Source organism: Gymnoscopelus microlampas, assembly GCF_963454915.1.
Source record: "Gymnoscopelus microlampas genome assembly, chromosome: 3".
Taxonomy (NCBI): domain Eukaryota; kingdom Metazoa; phylum Chordata; class Actinopteri; order Myctophiformes; family Myctophidae; genus Gymnoscopelus; species Gymnoscopelus microlampas.
The window spans coordinates 47,992,262-48,008,315 of NC_139940.1; the positions used below are offsets into that span (position 1 = coordinate 47,992,262).

General features: G+C 39.4%; 1 protein-coding gene across 3 annotated transcripts in view; it reads right to left on the reverse strand.

Annotated features, from left to right (window-relative positions):
- Window positions 1–12,306, reverse strand: part of LOC311041450 (retinoic acid receptor RXR-beta-A-like) — a 41,135-nt gene extending 28,829 nt beyond the window's left edge. For all 3 annotated transcript variants that reach the window (XM_084051827.1, XM_084051828.1, XM_084051826.1), the window contains exons 1-3: window positions 12,160–12,306; window positions 2,590–2,754; window positions 664–817 (exon numbers count right to left, since the gene is read on the reverse strand). In XM_084051827.1, coding sequence (XP_083907953.1) covers window positions 664–817; window positions 2,590–2,718 — 283 coding nt within the window. In that variant the 5' untranslated portion in view covers window positions 2,719–2,754; window positions 12,160–12,306. The remainder of the gene's footprint in view (window positions 1–663; window positions 818–2,589; window positions 2,755–12,159) is intronic.
- Between the last annotated feature and the right edge of the window lie 3,748 nt (window positions 12,307–16,054).

Below are 16,054 nucleotides of genomic sequence, written 5' to 3' on the forward strand. Positions count from 1 at the left end.
GCGATTAATTGCTGAATCGATTAATTTCCCCACCCCTAACACACACACACACACACACACACACACACACACACACACACACACAGTCCGTAAATACACAATATTTTCCAGCTGCGTTCGCTTCCAGCGTTCGCGCGTCTTACTTGTGAATAACACACCATTTAGTTTTAGTCCCATTTTAGTCTTCTGCAAATGTCTTAGTGTTAGTCTAGTCGACTAAATATCAACAACCTTAGTCTTTTAGTCGCCAAAATTAACACTGCCTCCAAGATACAACCCAGGGAGGTCATTTCATCTTTCCTTGTGATGATGACATTGTCGCCCACTTTGACCGTGACATCTTTGGCCTTTTCTGTTTTTTTTCTGGACCCAAAAAGAATGGATTCAGTTTTGCCTAGGTGTAGTGATAGTTTGTTATCAGACTATTGTTATGCACTATTTCTTTATTGATTCATACATTTTTGCTGTCTTTGAGGAAAAGCACAATTAACAAAAATGTCCTGATGCTTGCTGAAGAAGAAAAAAAAGACAACTAAAGCAAACACATCTTGAATATTATTGGCATTCTCCATCCTCCACTTGGTTAAACCTACTTGTGGATCGTTGAAATGAATGCGTTGCTTATTAGCGGACGTTTCCACGTCTCTAATTGGCCTCACTCACCAGAGGAGCGGTCCCCACAGATGGCACACAGTCTCTTCTGTGAGAGCATTATCCCCGGGCTGTGAGCACCCATGGGCCTCAGGCCAAACGGTGGCTTCACGTCCTCAGAGCTGCTGATGCCGTGCATCGCCGAAACGGACACTGAAGAATTGATCTGTGCAATACGGAGACAAAATGCAATTAGTTTGAGACATATTTCAGTAATCATATTTTAGTACTCTGAAATGTTTTACTGTTAAGTCTAGCTTTAGTTGACCAAATATCATAGAATTATGGTCGACTAAATCTACAGTTGATTTAGTCGACTGAAATGTATTTTGGCGGTGCCTTGATGGCGTCGTAATGGCTGATTTTACACTTGGTTGCATGTTGAAAATGGCAGATCTGCGACACGTTGCGAGCTTGTAGATCTGCTATTTTCAGAGCGCGACGCCCAAGCGCAACCAAATATAAAATGACTTGACTTTTAGTTCTACTGGATCTCTTCTCCACTAGTCCCTCACTAACATTTTAGTCTTGTTTTTATTTGTTGACGAAATTGTCAACATATTTAGTAGTTTTTATTTAGTGTTCGTCAGTGAAAAAAGGTAGTCGACAAACATTTTTCGTCATAGTTTTAGTCGACGAAATCAACGCTGCTTCGATACAGAACCACCTACTTTCCATAGCCTAACACTTTGCTCTTATAACTTATCACTTGCCTCAACCTTGACGACCTTGCAGGCTTATGCAAAGGCTAAAATGTAATTTAGATAGCATGTTATGTAGACAGATGCCAGATTCATTTGTAGACCTGGCATTGTAGTGTGTATTGTTTCAATGTAATTTTTTTGGGGGGGATATTATACCGTTTAGAATGATGATAGGTTCTTGGTTTACCTATGATCCTAGATTACTATTTCTATGCATTTAATGTATTACCTCGTGTTTACCTTGCTTACTGTAAATCGCTGTGGATTAAGAGTGTCTGCTAAATGCCCAAATTGTAAATTGCTATAATCGACCCTTATTCCGTTCGCCTTTTGTCGCTGTCGGGCAGAAACGTTGCATCTCCACATTTCAACATTTTTATGTATTTTTCGTAAATGTAATGCCCTACTTCAGGGGTCTTCAACGTTTTCAGGCCAAGGACCCCCTAACTGAGAGAGAGATGAAGCAGGGACCCCCCCCTATATTGTATAAAATTATGTTTCAGATTTGACTTTTTTTGTTTACTTGGTCTGCTCTTTTTTCCCCTCTACACCAAACGCCTATTTGCCAAAAAAATAGCCGATCTACAAGCTCACAACGCCTCGCAGCGCGAGGCGTTGTGAGCTTGTAGATCTGCTATTTTTTGGCTACAGTTGTCCTCAGAAAAGGGATGTTAGGGTTCAAGTGGTTATGGTGAAAAAAATAAATCATATCGCACAACGATTTGGCGGACCCCCTGTAGTAACTCTGAGGACCCCCTGTTGAAGCCCCCTGTCCCGGTCCCCTGTTTCACTATTTTAAAATAATAATAAAAAGGGAACGTTTTGGATAGGGATGGGACAATACGAAGATTTCATGTCACGATTATTGTGACCAAAATAATTGTAATTTGCGATATTATCGCGATAATCAAAATATGCTTAAAAACTCTTTAAATGCCACTTTTGTGAACCACTTGAACCCCTGCATCCATAGTCTGGGGTGGAACATTTGCCAAAAATAGCCGATCTACAAGCTCACAACGTGTCGCACTGCAAAACAAAAAAAAAACTGTATAAAGTGCGTTTTACGGAGGACAAATTCACAATAAATTTAAATCTCTGCGATACGATTATTGCGAGCGTTTTTTTAATCACGATAAACGATAATAACCATTATGGTCCCATCCCTAGTTTTGGATATACAGGGTTTGCACCCGACACCCGACGGCAACGATATAAAAACACATCTTCTCACGTGACTGCTGCTGATGGGCCCGAAGCCCACGGGGGAGCCACCGATGGAGGGGCTGATGACGGAGAAGGGGGAGCCCAGCGTGGTGGTGGGACTGTTGGAGGCCGAGCTGATGTTCTGTTGTGAGGACATGGCTGTTAATCTACGACCTGTCTGTGGGACAACAATCTGGGGACAGAAGAAGAAGAAAAGGACACCATTAATGAAATAGCTGGCTTGAAACGGTCAAATGTATGTTGGTCCGCGGAATTAGTTTGGAAAGCATTTTTTACCATGCACTGCAGAATGACCAGTTAGGTCTGTCACAAGTATTACGTAATCGTTTAAATCGCAATTGTTTGAGATAATTGCGATTATTTTTGTAATGTTTGTTGAAATGCATGTTGAAAAAAGTAAGAATATAAATGTAAAAAAAAAGTAGCAGATATAGCCACGTATATCAGCTATTTCTGCTATTTTTATTATATATATATATATATTATAAATAATTTCTTTTTTAAAGATTTATTTTTCGCTTTTTGCCTTTATTGATAGATTACAGAAGGCTGAGAGGAAATGGGGGGGGGGGGGGGGGGGGGCGTGACATGCGGGCAAAGGTCGTCGGGATCGGGAGTCGAACCCGCGACACGCTGTCCAGGCTGGATTACCAGCCCCTGTGCCCGGACGGTTACGCCAACCGTTCCGGGCCAAAGTCAATCATTTCTTTGTACGTTTAAGTTATTCGTCTTCCCTGTGAAATGTTTCATAACGAAGACTAAAGAACAGATTTATTTTTCTATTCACATGTTCAGATGTTCAATGCCAAACACACAGTTGTTAAATCGTTATTCGCAATTATGTGAGTGACAAGTAATCGTCAACTTAAATGTGTAATCGGGACGGCCCTGTGCACTGCAGAGTGACTGACCAGTGGAGGTTCAGGAATAGCTCATGTATGTTCACATTAACCCACTAAGACCTGGAACGCATGCGTGTCACTTTTTCATTTGAGCTAAAAAAAAGCATTATTTTACACTTTGGCTATTCAAAAATAGCAGATATACAAGCTCGTAGCGCGGCACCGAGTGCCGCGCTACGAGCTTGTAGATCTGCTATTTTTGAAAAATCGTGAAAATGTGTGCAAATCTTTGAATATATGTGTTCTTTTGAAGCGAACATGAACTCAAATCTTTGCTTCTGGGGGGTCCCTGGAACAAAATATTTTGAGATGGGGTCTGCGGCCAAATTCATATCATTTTGGGGGTCCGTGACATGAAACATTTTGAGCACCACTGATATAGAAACATACATTTTTTCAGAAAAACGTTGGAAGACATTTTGCAGAATCGGAACCTCAGGCCTCAATGGGTTAAGAGCGCGGCGGAGGGGCTGTTGGTGGCCACAGCGTCATATATGTATGTGGGTGAGGCAGCAGGTGTAGCAGCCTAGCAGCGTGATGTATTAGTGTAATGTAGTCCGCTACACCTGCCACACTGACATTCATTATATTGTAACAACATACCAGATGTTAATGCATGTAACATACTTGGCTGTGGGGGAGAACATTACAAAGAGAACATTATGTTCAAATGTTGTTGCTGGTTCAATGGTGTAATATTCAAAGATTTGAAAAAATGTTCACGCTTTTTCAAAAACAGCAGATCTACAAGCTCATAGCGCGGCACTCGGTGCCGCGCTATGAGCTTGTGTATCTGCTATTTTTGAACAGCCAACGAAATCTAAAAAGGACAGACATGCGTTCCCGGATTCAATGGGTTAAATTACATAACATTTTAGACATTTACCCGATTATCTCAGCCAGAGTGACAGCGTTTCAGTTGGGTCAGTTTAAATTTCGAGATTTCCAACACATACAAGCAACCAACGGACTGGGACAGCTGACAGTAGAAACCGCCACCTTTGTACCCAAATACCTCCCTGATACTGATTCCACCCTTCACCCATTAACACTGGGAACGCATCAGTGTCATTTTTTTGATTTTTGATTCAAAAATAGCAGATCTACAAGCTCATAGCGTGGCACTCGGTGCCGCGCTATGAGCTTGTAGATCTGCTATACAAGCTGCAATTCTATTTTTTTATCGTGAAAACTAATGCAAATCTTTGAATATATATTATTTCAAAGCGAACATTTGTTCCCGGTCTCAATGGGTTAAAACAAAAAGGTTTTACTGACGTGATAACTCAAACATGATCCACTTTACAGGGTTTTGCATTGCCAGTGTTGGTAGTTCAAAGAGTTTCAGTTACACTGAGTAAACAAACTGTCAAGACAAGGGGCATACGTGTAGATCAGGGGTTCTCAAACGTTTTTATTCCACGAGCCACAACCTCATATTATGAGGGATTTGGCAAATAGTGGCAATGGGTGGACAGGTGTCTGAGTCAGAGATAACCAATCGGTTCGATTCCCAACTGCAAAAGTGTGCAGCTCCTCTCTGTCCTCTGCCAAGCGCCCTGTCTCTCTCCACTATCCTATCCTAATAAGAATCCATATGCAATAAAAAATAACTTGCGTATCTTTAAAACAAAGCAACATGGGTGAATGTCAGACATGAATGACATGCAGTGCTACAGGTCACTGACTACAGCTGTACTGTACAAACACAGGAAAGGTCTATGCTTTCTAATGCAAATGTTTCCTTCATTGAATTACAGAAAGAAAACCTATTGCAGAGAAGCATGATGACAGCGAAAGAAAATACCATCTTCAATAGAAGCTCCGCCAAACAGTCTCACAAATAGTCTGCTTCTCGGAGCTCACAGAATTTGTAAAGAAAATCCATCTAACATGAAAATGCATTTAGTGAAAGAGAAACTCCCCTGGCTGCCACTAGCCTGGCATTTACTCTGAGTGACTGACAGCCACCACACCAAAGGAATATCTAGATAAATAATGTATAGACGCATCAGAGGAAGATTTACACATAAGACAATAAATAGATGTATCTAATATACAAGTTAATTAACATTATTTCTGGAAGAAAAAGCCACAGTAATATCTCCAGTGTTTGTGTAGTTAAGAACCAAATGGACCCGTACAGATCTGCAAGTGTACACATCTAATCAAATGGACACATGAAAAGGGTTACATTTTGTACACTTCATTCCAGAGTTAAATTAACAGGTTTTTTTCTACTGAGTAGGAACACTTAAACATTATTTGTTAAATTGCTCCTCAAATGTTAAACAGACCTGCTCATAGACCTGATTTCAGCAGACCTCCTTGTATTATGTACCGGTATATCATCTCTGTCGGGTGGATATCTCATGTCCAAAACTGTTCAGGATTCAAATTTTAAAAATAGCAAAAGTAGCAGATCAACAAGCTCAAAACAAGCTTGTAGATCTGCTACTTTTGTTTGACGCTGTAATATGATCAAGTAGGGCGTTCATTTACGAAAAATAAAATAAATAAATATGGAGGTAAGAGGTTTCGACAGCCACAAAATACTCATCTGGAATATATGAATATCTGACCTCTTTTCCTCGTTCCTTCTTTCTATCTCTAGACGTCTTCCCTTTCCTGAAAACTAGGAATGCACCAAATGGGAAATTCTTGGCTGAAACCGAATACCTAATATAGGAGACAGCTGGCCGAATAACCGAATATGATTCTTTAAAATATATATATATATATATATATATGATTGAGGCAAAACTTATAATCACTATGGGTCCATATTGAGATGAGTTATAAAATATATATACATTTGGTATTTACCGTAAGTTAAAATATATTCGGCCGAATACCGAATATGCTTTTTTTGGGCATATACGGCCGAATATATTCGGTGGCCGAATATTCGGTGCATCCCAACTGAAAACTACTACAAACGACGAGAAGTCTTCTACAAAAACATAAGCCCACGCACTTCTTTACACCTGTGATGTGACAATAAAGTTGAAAACAGAGATACCTGAAAACTGTGTGATCGTTAGACTCGCCTTTTTTGTTATTTTACTCATTATTGAAAACTAACCCACATTCTACCCCTTCGTTCCTTGCTTTATCTGAAGCCAAATAAAATAACCAAATGTGAGGTGTTTGTTTTTAGACCTCCACAATCAGACGCACATTTAGTTATTTGTCTGGACTTGATTTCTGGAAGAAATAGCTACACCTTAGGAAATGATGTGTGCTCCTTTAATTTCAAACAAAATCTGTGCCAATTTTTTATTATTTTTGGCTAAGACTTCATCTCTGTCTCTCTCTCTCTGTGTTTTGTTTTCATTTTTCACATTTTCTAGACCTAATCCACATCCATCCTTTCCTTGCTTAACCCGTTATAAAAGGGAATGAATCAGTGTCATTTTAGATTTTTGAGTTGTGCTATTCAAAAATAGCAGATATACAAGCTCACGTGTGTGTGTGTGTACCACTGATTTAGAAGGCATTTGTAGAATCGGCCTCAGGTCTTAACCCCATTAAGACCGGGAACACATCTGTCATTACGCAGATGTTACACATTTGGCTATTAAATAATAGCAGATATACAAGCTCGTAGTGCGGCACCGAGTACCGCGCTACGCGCTTGTAGATCTGATATTTTTCAAACATTATGAAAATGGGTGCAAATCTGTGAATATATATATTCTTGTAAAGCGAACATTTTTAACTCAAATCTTTGCTTCTGGGCGGTCCTGGAACAAAATATTTTGAGATGGGGGTCCGTGGCCAAATACATCATGTTGACATGAAAAGGTTTGAGAAGCACTGATTATAGCAACATAGGTTTTTTCAAAAAACTTATGTTAGAAGACATTTGTAGAATCCCCAGAAGTTACAAATTTCGCTTTAAAAAATATATATATTCAAAGAATTGCACAAATTGTTACGCGTTCCCGGTCTTAAAGGGATAGTTCACCCCCAAAATTACTTTTTTTCCTATCGATTAGTCACCCCGTGGAGACTTGAATTCATGGATATATTTTAGTTTTTTGTCACATTCCTAAGCCAATAATTTGATGACTGGCAGAGGTCCCGGTAGGAGATAGAGTCTCCTTTGTGTCTCCTACCGGATCCACTGCCTACCGGTCCGCTGGTCATCAAATTATTGGCTTAGGAATATGACAAAAAAATAAAATATATCCATGAATTCAAGTCTCCATGGGGTGAGTAATGGATAGAAAAAGTTTTTTTTTGGGTGAACTATCCCTTTAACCCATTGAGACCTGGAACGCATCTGTGTCATTTTAGATTTCTTTGGCTATTCAAAAATAGCAGATATACAAGCTCATAGCGCGGCACCGAGTGCCGCGCTATGAGCTTGTAGATCTGCTATTTTTGAAAAACCTTGAACTTTTCTTTTTTTGTTGATTTTATTCAAAAAACTGTTTGGATTTAGAAAACATTTTAAAGAATCGCCTCGGGTCTTAATGGGTTAATGGGTTAATGTGAAGCCCATTAATCAGTGTGGTGTGGTTTGGTGTGGTATTTTCTGGTGGGGTAAATGTGTGTTGGTGCTCTTTACTTTCCCCCTTCAGTTGCAGGAGGCGTTTCTCCTTGCAGAAAAAAAAAAGGAGGAAAAAAGGCATGGATCCTTGTTTCATACACACACATACGGGAACATTGAGAGAACATTTTATTATACAACCCTCTGCTGCCTGCCTTAGCCTGCTTCATCCTGATGCTGCTGTTCAGCTGCTTCTCCTAGCCTGGTTACTTCTATCCAGTGGTGGGAAAAGTACTCACATGTTTTACTTAAGTAAAAGTATCAATACTGCAAGTAAAAGTCAGGAATTGGACTTTGAGTATAAGTAAAAAAAGTATTGGCATCAAAATTGACTTCAAGTACCGGTACTCATATGATGCAAAATGTCCCATTTCATGTTTTCAAATGTATACAAATCTTTTGAAAATAGCCGATCTACAAGCTCACAATGAATGCGTCGCATCGCGAGGATTCGCGACGCATTGTGAGCTTGTAGATCGGCTATTTTCAAATGGCCGAAGTGTATATAGGGCTGAAGTGGTTAATGTATGTGTTTTGTACCGGTAATAATAATCAAAATCTAGAAAGTAACTTGTAACTAAAGTTTTCAAATAATTGTAGTGGAGTAAAAGTATAGTATTTGCCTCTGAGATGTAGTGGAGTAGGAGTAAAAGTATTGAAAAAATACTCCAGTAAAGTACAAAATACCTCAAAAGTGTACTTAAGTACAGTACTTAGTTACTTTTGACTACTGCATCTATATCCTATCTGTACAGATGTTTCTCCTATACTAGCCTGGCTGCTTCTCTATCCCATTGGTTCTCAAAGTGGGGTCCGGGGACCACCAGGGGTCCTTGGGGGGGGGTTGCAGGGTGTCCACAGCTAAATGTGTTAATATAGCATCACAATAATGTTTACCACTTAAATGCAGATATACAAGCTCATAGCGCGGCACCGAGTACCGCGCTATGAGCTTGTATATCTGCTTTTTTTCCCTGTAGATGCTTGTAGCTGCTATTTAAGAAAAATGTTGAATATTGTGCAAATCTTCGAATATACATATTTTTAAAGCAAGCATTTGTAACTCAAATCTTTGCTTCTGGGGGTCCCTGGAACAACACATTTTGAGATGAGTGTCCGCGGCCAAATACATATCATTTTAGGGGTCCTTGACATGAAAAGGTTTGATGTTTCTCCTATACTAGCCTGGCTGCGTCTATCCTATTCATCATGGCAATGAAATGAACAACTAACCACATTTATACCCTGCAGTACGACGGTGTTGCTCGCCCCAAAAAAGGTACTACAGGTCCATGACGCATTGTGTTAGCTTGTAGATCTGCTCTTTAATGTGCGTTAGTTGGCCAGTGACACACCGTAATACTACAGAGTATAAATACAGTATTGGGCTTTTCGTTGCAACAGAAAATTGCGTTTTATTCACCTGACAAAATGTGGCCATGAGAACCGTTTCAGTTGAAAATGCCTATTTTTATAGTACAATCTTGCCCCCAAAACGTTTTAGTTTTAAGTATGTGTTTATTTTTAGAAGACAGTATCTATACCATTGACTCTAATTAAATACATGTATTAATACTTGCATACATGCATTAAGCTTGTCATTTAAACCCCCTTAGGGGTCTGTAACTCTGTATCGTTGTGACACCAGCATTAATTAATTAATGTGCAATAGGCTGGTCATTAAAAAAATAAAATAGAAAGGTTAGTAGCGACTCAAAACAACACGTTAGTTGTCCTGCTCTCTCTCTGTGTGTGTGTGTGTGTGTGTGTGTGTGTGTGTGTGTGTGTGTGTGTGTGTGTGTGTGTGTGTGTGTGTGTGTTGTCCAGATCATTGGTTCTCAAAGTGGGGTCCGGGGGACCCCCAGGGGTCCTTGGGGGAGTTCCAGGGGGTCCCCAGCTAAATCATGCATATAGGAACCATATGGACCGTTGTGGGTGTGTAACTCAGAGAGTGTACAAATGGAACCAAATGGACCCCATTTGGTTCCATTTGTACACTCTCGGAGTTAAATTAACATTGATTTTTCAATATAAATTGGGGTCCCAGGGATAGAAATGCCATTACATAGGGGTCCGCAGCCTAATACATGTCAAACTGGGGGGTCCTTGACATTAAAATGGTTGAGAAGCACTGGTCCACATAAACGTGTTCAAACCCACAACGAGCTCGTAAAAAAAAAAAAAAAAACCAACGATACGCGCGTTAGGTTAGCATTAGCACGAAGCTAGCACACACACACAACACCGTTTAAATGCGATGCAACGCTAGTGGCTCGAGCGCACGACGTCCGTCTGAATAAACACTTGGGGTTTTCAACGATAAATAAATGCGTGTTTTATTTAACTAGTCGTTACGATACTAACAGCTGCACCCCGTCACTAACTGACGTTGTGTGTACAGCTAGCTAGTTGGCTAGCTACAGCTAGCTAGCTAACTAACTGGCAGTGTTGCCAGGTGTTGCGAGAGAAACAAGCGACCAGGTCTATGAAGACAAGCCCTAAAAAAAAAGCGCCTTTCTCCCTTTAAACATAACGTACATTGGCTATTTATTTATTTATTTTTTATCTTGGGGGGAAAAGTGCAAAATGTGGATTTTTTTTTTAAACAGAGCCTAATACAATCTACAAATAATGGTATGGGTGTCCCTGGAACAACATATTTCTAGATGGGGGGGTCCGCAGATAAACACATTAATTTGGGGGTCCTTGACATGAAAAATGTTTGAGAACCACTGGCAAGCAACTCTTTGATCGTAATTTTAATGTCTGGAATCTAGAGTTGCAACACCAACCCTTGACAGCCCATACATCCAAACAAAAAAAGTCTGATCATCTGATTGTATCAAACAAGGTTAAACTCACCAACATTGCAGCTGTACGGAAAGCTTGGTTCATCCTCTTTCTATCTGCAAAGTTTTTGCTTAATAAAAATCCACCGTAGAGACATGTTATGAGCTACTTTATGTCTATAAATTCCATGCAGGTGATTCAAACTCCAAGTGTTGGAGTTTGGAAGCGCTCGTTGTAAATCACTCGATGGTTCCGCTGACTACCACCTTTGAAATGTCACATAATAATGCAGGAGGCAGCAGGACGGTGTGGTTATTCAAAACGAGCGCTTCTCCAAACCTGCATGGAATTTATTGACAGAAAGTAGATCATACATGTCTATGGTGGATTTTTATGAAACAAAAACTTGCAGATAGAAAGAGGATAAATCAAGCTTTCCGTACAGCTGCAATGTTGGTGAATTTAACGTCATTTAACACAATCAGATAGGAGGACTTTTCTGTTTGGATGTATGGGCTGTCAAGGGTTGGTATTGTAGCCCTGAAACATGACTGTCATATCATGACAACCCGTACATCTACAAACGTTCAGATTTCAAAAATAGCCACAGATGTAAAACGCCACAGATGTAAAACGTTAAAGCGCCTGGGTCTAAGTACCCGTATCTTCCGTATTGTTCAATAAAAAGCATTTTAATCTGATCTTTTTTTTTCCATAGTTATAATGTATCAGAGTGCAGTACACCTCCCAACCGATAGGGTTAATAGAAAGCACTTGGAGAAAATGGCCACCGATCGGATTAAAATGCTTTTTATGGAACAAAACGGAAGATACGGGTACTTAAACCAGGGCGCTTTAATTTGTTACATCCGTGGTTTTGGGGTCAGCACTTTATATTTGAAATCTGAACGTTCATGTAGATGTACGGGTTGTAAATGTAGACAATTCAAAAACCAGGAACAAGTGGTTCCAAGACGCTTGTGACAGACGAGCGTCGCGTGAACCATGGCTAGTTGGTATTGCATCTCTAGGTTCCAGATATTAAACATAGGATCTTAAGAGTTGCTTGCGGCTAGTTGAAACCATAATAGTAATAACCGCAACCACCAATATTTACGAGCAACTTCACCGCCAAATAAGCCCCAAATCCGCTTATAATAAGCAGACATGGCAACGCTGCTAACTGGCTAACGTTAGCTCGCTAGCTCTGGTAGTGCAGCTAGCTAACTAGCTAGCCAGCTAGCTCAGTGGGCTAAACGGGGCAGAAAAAGAGCGAACATCGGCACATTCTGTGCGGGTTTTGAACGGAAACAGCGTTTTTACTCACCAGACACACCTTCAGTACATCGCTATTGTATCACATTACTGGTGTTGGTTTGGTAAAAGGTTATTCCCAGAGAGACGCGGAGTGACGCGAGGAGGGAACGAGGAGGAGGCCGACACACACACTCTGTGATATACTGTGATACTGTTGTTGTTTACACACTACACACTACACACACAGACAGGGACGCCATGTTGGCTCCAGGCCAGCGTCACGTGACGTCCCCCTGCTGGAGCCAACATGTCTCCCATGGGACCACCCACCACCACACATACCATGTTCACAACTTATTAAACAATCAGTCTTTACTGGTTATTTGGACGGTTATTGCCTGATTGTTACCTTGCATTATATCATTTTGTAGATTCAAAAAAAAAAAGAGGATCCCTGGCTTATAAGGGAAAATTTGCATTAATACATTATAATTGTCCTCTGTAACTCAAATGTAAAATAAAAAATAGCTTAAATATTTGATTTATTTAATAAATAGGGGCAATGCCCGTAGCAAGTTGATGCTGTCATTTGTCCATGTGTGGTCTAGCCCTGTGGAATGTATGGAATGCATGTGCAAATAAAAACATATTTTAGATATTGATTTGATGCTCATATTAACTTTAGGAATTATTACATGTATTTGCACATGTATTCCATAAATTCCATAGGGCTAGATCACACATGGACAAATGACATCATCAACATGCGACGGCCGACGGGCATTGCCCCTCTTGAGTGAAAGATTACGTAACTATTTCTAGTCCATCTTTCACAAGCTTATTTCGACAAGCTCACAACGCGACGCGTTGCGTCGCTTTGTGAGCTTATCGATCGGCTGTTTTCAGCGAAAGGTTTCCCCACAATAACAGAAAACAGAAAAGACACTAAGTATTGAGCCCTGTGGGACTCCGGTTACCCATATGAGGTTTAAGTGGTTAACCACTTAACCCATTAAGACCTAGGGCCTAAGGTCTAAGGCTACAAATGCTGTCTAAATCCGTAGTTCTCACACTTTCAACATTTTTCAAAAATGTTTGTGCAGTGCGTTTAGTGCTGCAAGCTTGTATGTCTTCTGTTTGAATAGCCAACGCAAAAATCTAAAATGACAGATGCTTTCACGGTTTTATGGGTTAATGACGAACAACAAGAAAAATAGCAGATCTGCAAGCAGATGCCTTGTTGAGAGCTTGTAGATCTGCTATAGTTTTACATTTGAGGGAATTTGTCTCAGTGAGGTTTGTGCACTACAGTAAAAAGTCAGAGTGTGCTGTCTGTGACCACCAGTGAGTAAAGATGTATGTTTTATAATGTTTATTTAGGTTTGTTTGAATTATATAACACTGCACTTGACCTATATGTTGCATGATAGTTGACCAATGTGTTACTGTTTATGTTTGTCTGCTAAATTATGTATTGATGTTGATTGTTTGTTTGTTTGATGTTATTTTCATGTAGAACCACACACACACACACACACACACACACACTGACCAACCTGTGCATTGTGCCTGTGCGCATAATATTAACTAAGCACCCTAAAAGGGCATTCTGACTCCCATGGCTACATGGCCTGAACCAATCCTTCAATGCATACATAGCTAAATGCAAATATATAAAACTAAAATACGGTTAAATAAATGTATCTGAATTGTTGCAATAGTTGTATTATGTAACTGCCCCTCATATATTTCATAATGCATCAAAAAAAACTCCATCGAATATGAAAATGCACTTATCAAAAGAAAAACAACTAGGCTATTCCCTACCACAAGCACTGGCAGTGACTGACACCCATGATGTCACCAAGAGAGTTTTACACTGAATATCTAGATATATATTTTATAGAGACTTATCAGATGAAGATCTCTACATAATAATAAGATAAATAGATGTATCTATTATTATACTACAAGGCAATTCCATTTTTTTCTGGAAGAAATCCTCAGTGTTCATTTTAGATAAGAACCAATACAGGACGTAGCAGTGGCTGACCAGCTCATAGCTTTGTGTGTGTGTGGGTGTGTGGGTGTGTGTGTGGGTGGGTGTGTGTGTGTGTGGGTGCTTGTGCGTGCGTGCGTGCGTGCCAGGCAGATATCAAATTATCACATTCCTCAGCTGTAATGTTGTCAGTCTACATACCAAATATAGGTGTGTCTGATAAATGCTATAAGCTCAACTAAATTATAAACGATGAATGGAAAATATGACATGGCCTATTGTTTTTTTGCATTTAAACTGCATTGATGCTCTTACGAGGCCACCTGAGGTAGGAACAATTAGTGTCAGTCAGTCTTTGAAACAGTTTGAAAAATGTCCCCTAAAATGACATGCCCAAAATAAGGACCCCAGGGGTAATGTGACTAAAGGCCCTGTAAGGTCACTTTAAGTTGATCTTGTTGAAAGACGAGGAAATTATAATATAACTTCCTCCTCTTTCAGCAATGAATGGTCTACACACTCACTGCAAAACCTGTTGCTCTTCATTCTTAGCCTTCCTCCCTTTGAGTGGTCAGCAAACACCTTTGTTAAATGTTAATACCCCACCAACTGCTCTGCACACACCTGTAGGAGGGCACAGCAAATACATACTCTTGAGTGATGAGTTTTAAAGGAACACTTCACTCATTTCGGCTCAATGGCCTTAGAGTGTCTGACCTGACACTGGGAGGTCGGGGTACAACAATCCCTAGCCTGGTCACAACCAAAGACAATAAAAATGGGACCCAATGCCTTGCTACTCAGCATTAGGAGTTGGATTGGGGGGATTGGGGGATAAGTGCCTGCAACAGACTAGTGTCATGGCCAGGGGGTGTACATGTATATCAAGCAGTGGTGTAAAGTAACTAAATACATTTACTCAAGTACTTAAAACTGGAGTATTTCCAGTTTTAAGTACTTTTACTTCTACTCCATTACATCTCAGAGGCAAATATTGTACTTTTATTTTTTTAATAAAAGTACAATAAAAAGGTACAATTTAATATTTGAAAACTTGAAAAACTCCACAATTATTTGAAAACTTACTAGTTACTAGTTACTTTGTAGATTTAGATTATTGTTACAAAACATACATTAACCACTTCAGCCCTATATAGTATATACATTTCGTCCATTTGAAAATAGCCGATCTACAAGCTCACAATGTGTCGTGTCAATGCAGCGCATTGTGAGCTTAGATCTGCTATTTGCAAAAGATTTTTATATAATATTATAATAAAAAGATATATATGTGTATATATATATATATATATATATATATATATATATATATATATATATATATATATATATATATATATATATATATATATATATATATATATATATATATATATATATATATATATATATATATACACATATATATATATATATATATATATAGGGCAATTTGTCTCAGTGAGGTATAGATATATAAAGATATTTGAAAACTTGGGAAATGGGATATTCTGCATAATGAGTACTTTCTACTTTTGGTAGGCCTACATCAAGTGCATTTTGATACCAATACTTTTACTTAAGTAAAATATGTGAATACTTTTCCCACCACTGATATCAAGCTACCTCATGCTACAGAATCAGGAGATAGGCTCCTGTCCTATGGGCCACAATGGCTCAGCATGGCTTACTTACCTACCATTTCACTCATTTTCAGCCTTATCTTCATATAAATGGTCCTTACTGATACTCATCTTAATATGGCACAATTTCTGTCTACTCACTCTGTGTGTCATTGGTGGGCTATGGACAGTTCGGAAACCTGCCTACCAATGACGTCATCGCCGGGGATTTCTCAGCCTTTCTCTTCCTGGAAAGTAAACATTTTGAAATGGAAACCATTGTTCTTAAAAAAGAAAAAAAATGGAATCTTGTTTGAAATGACCAAACCTGCCTCCCGTTGATG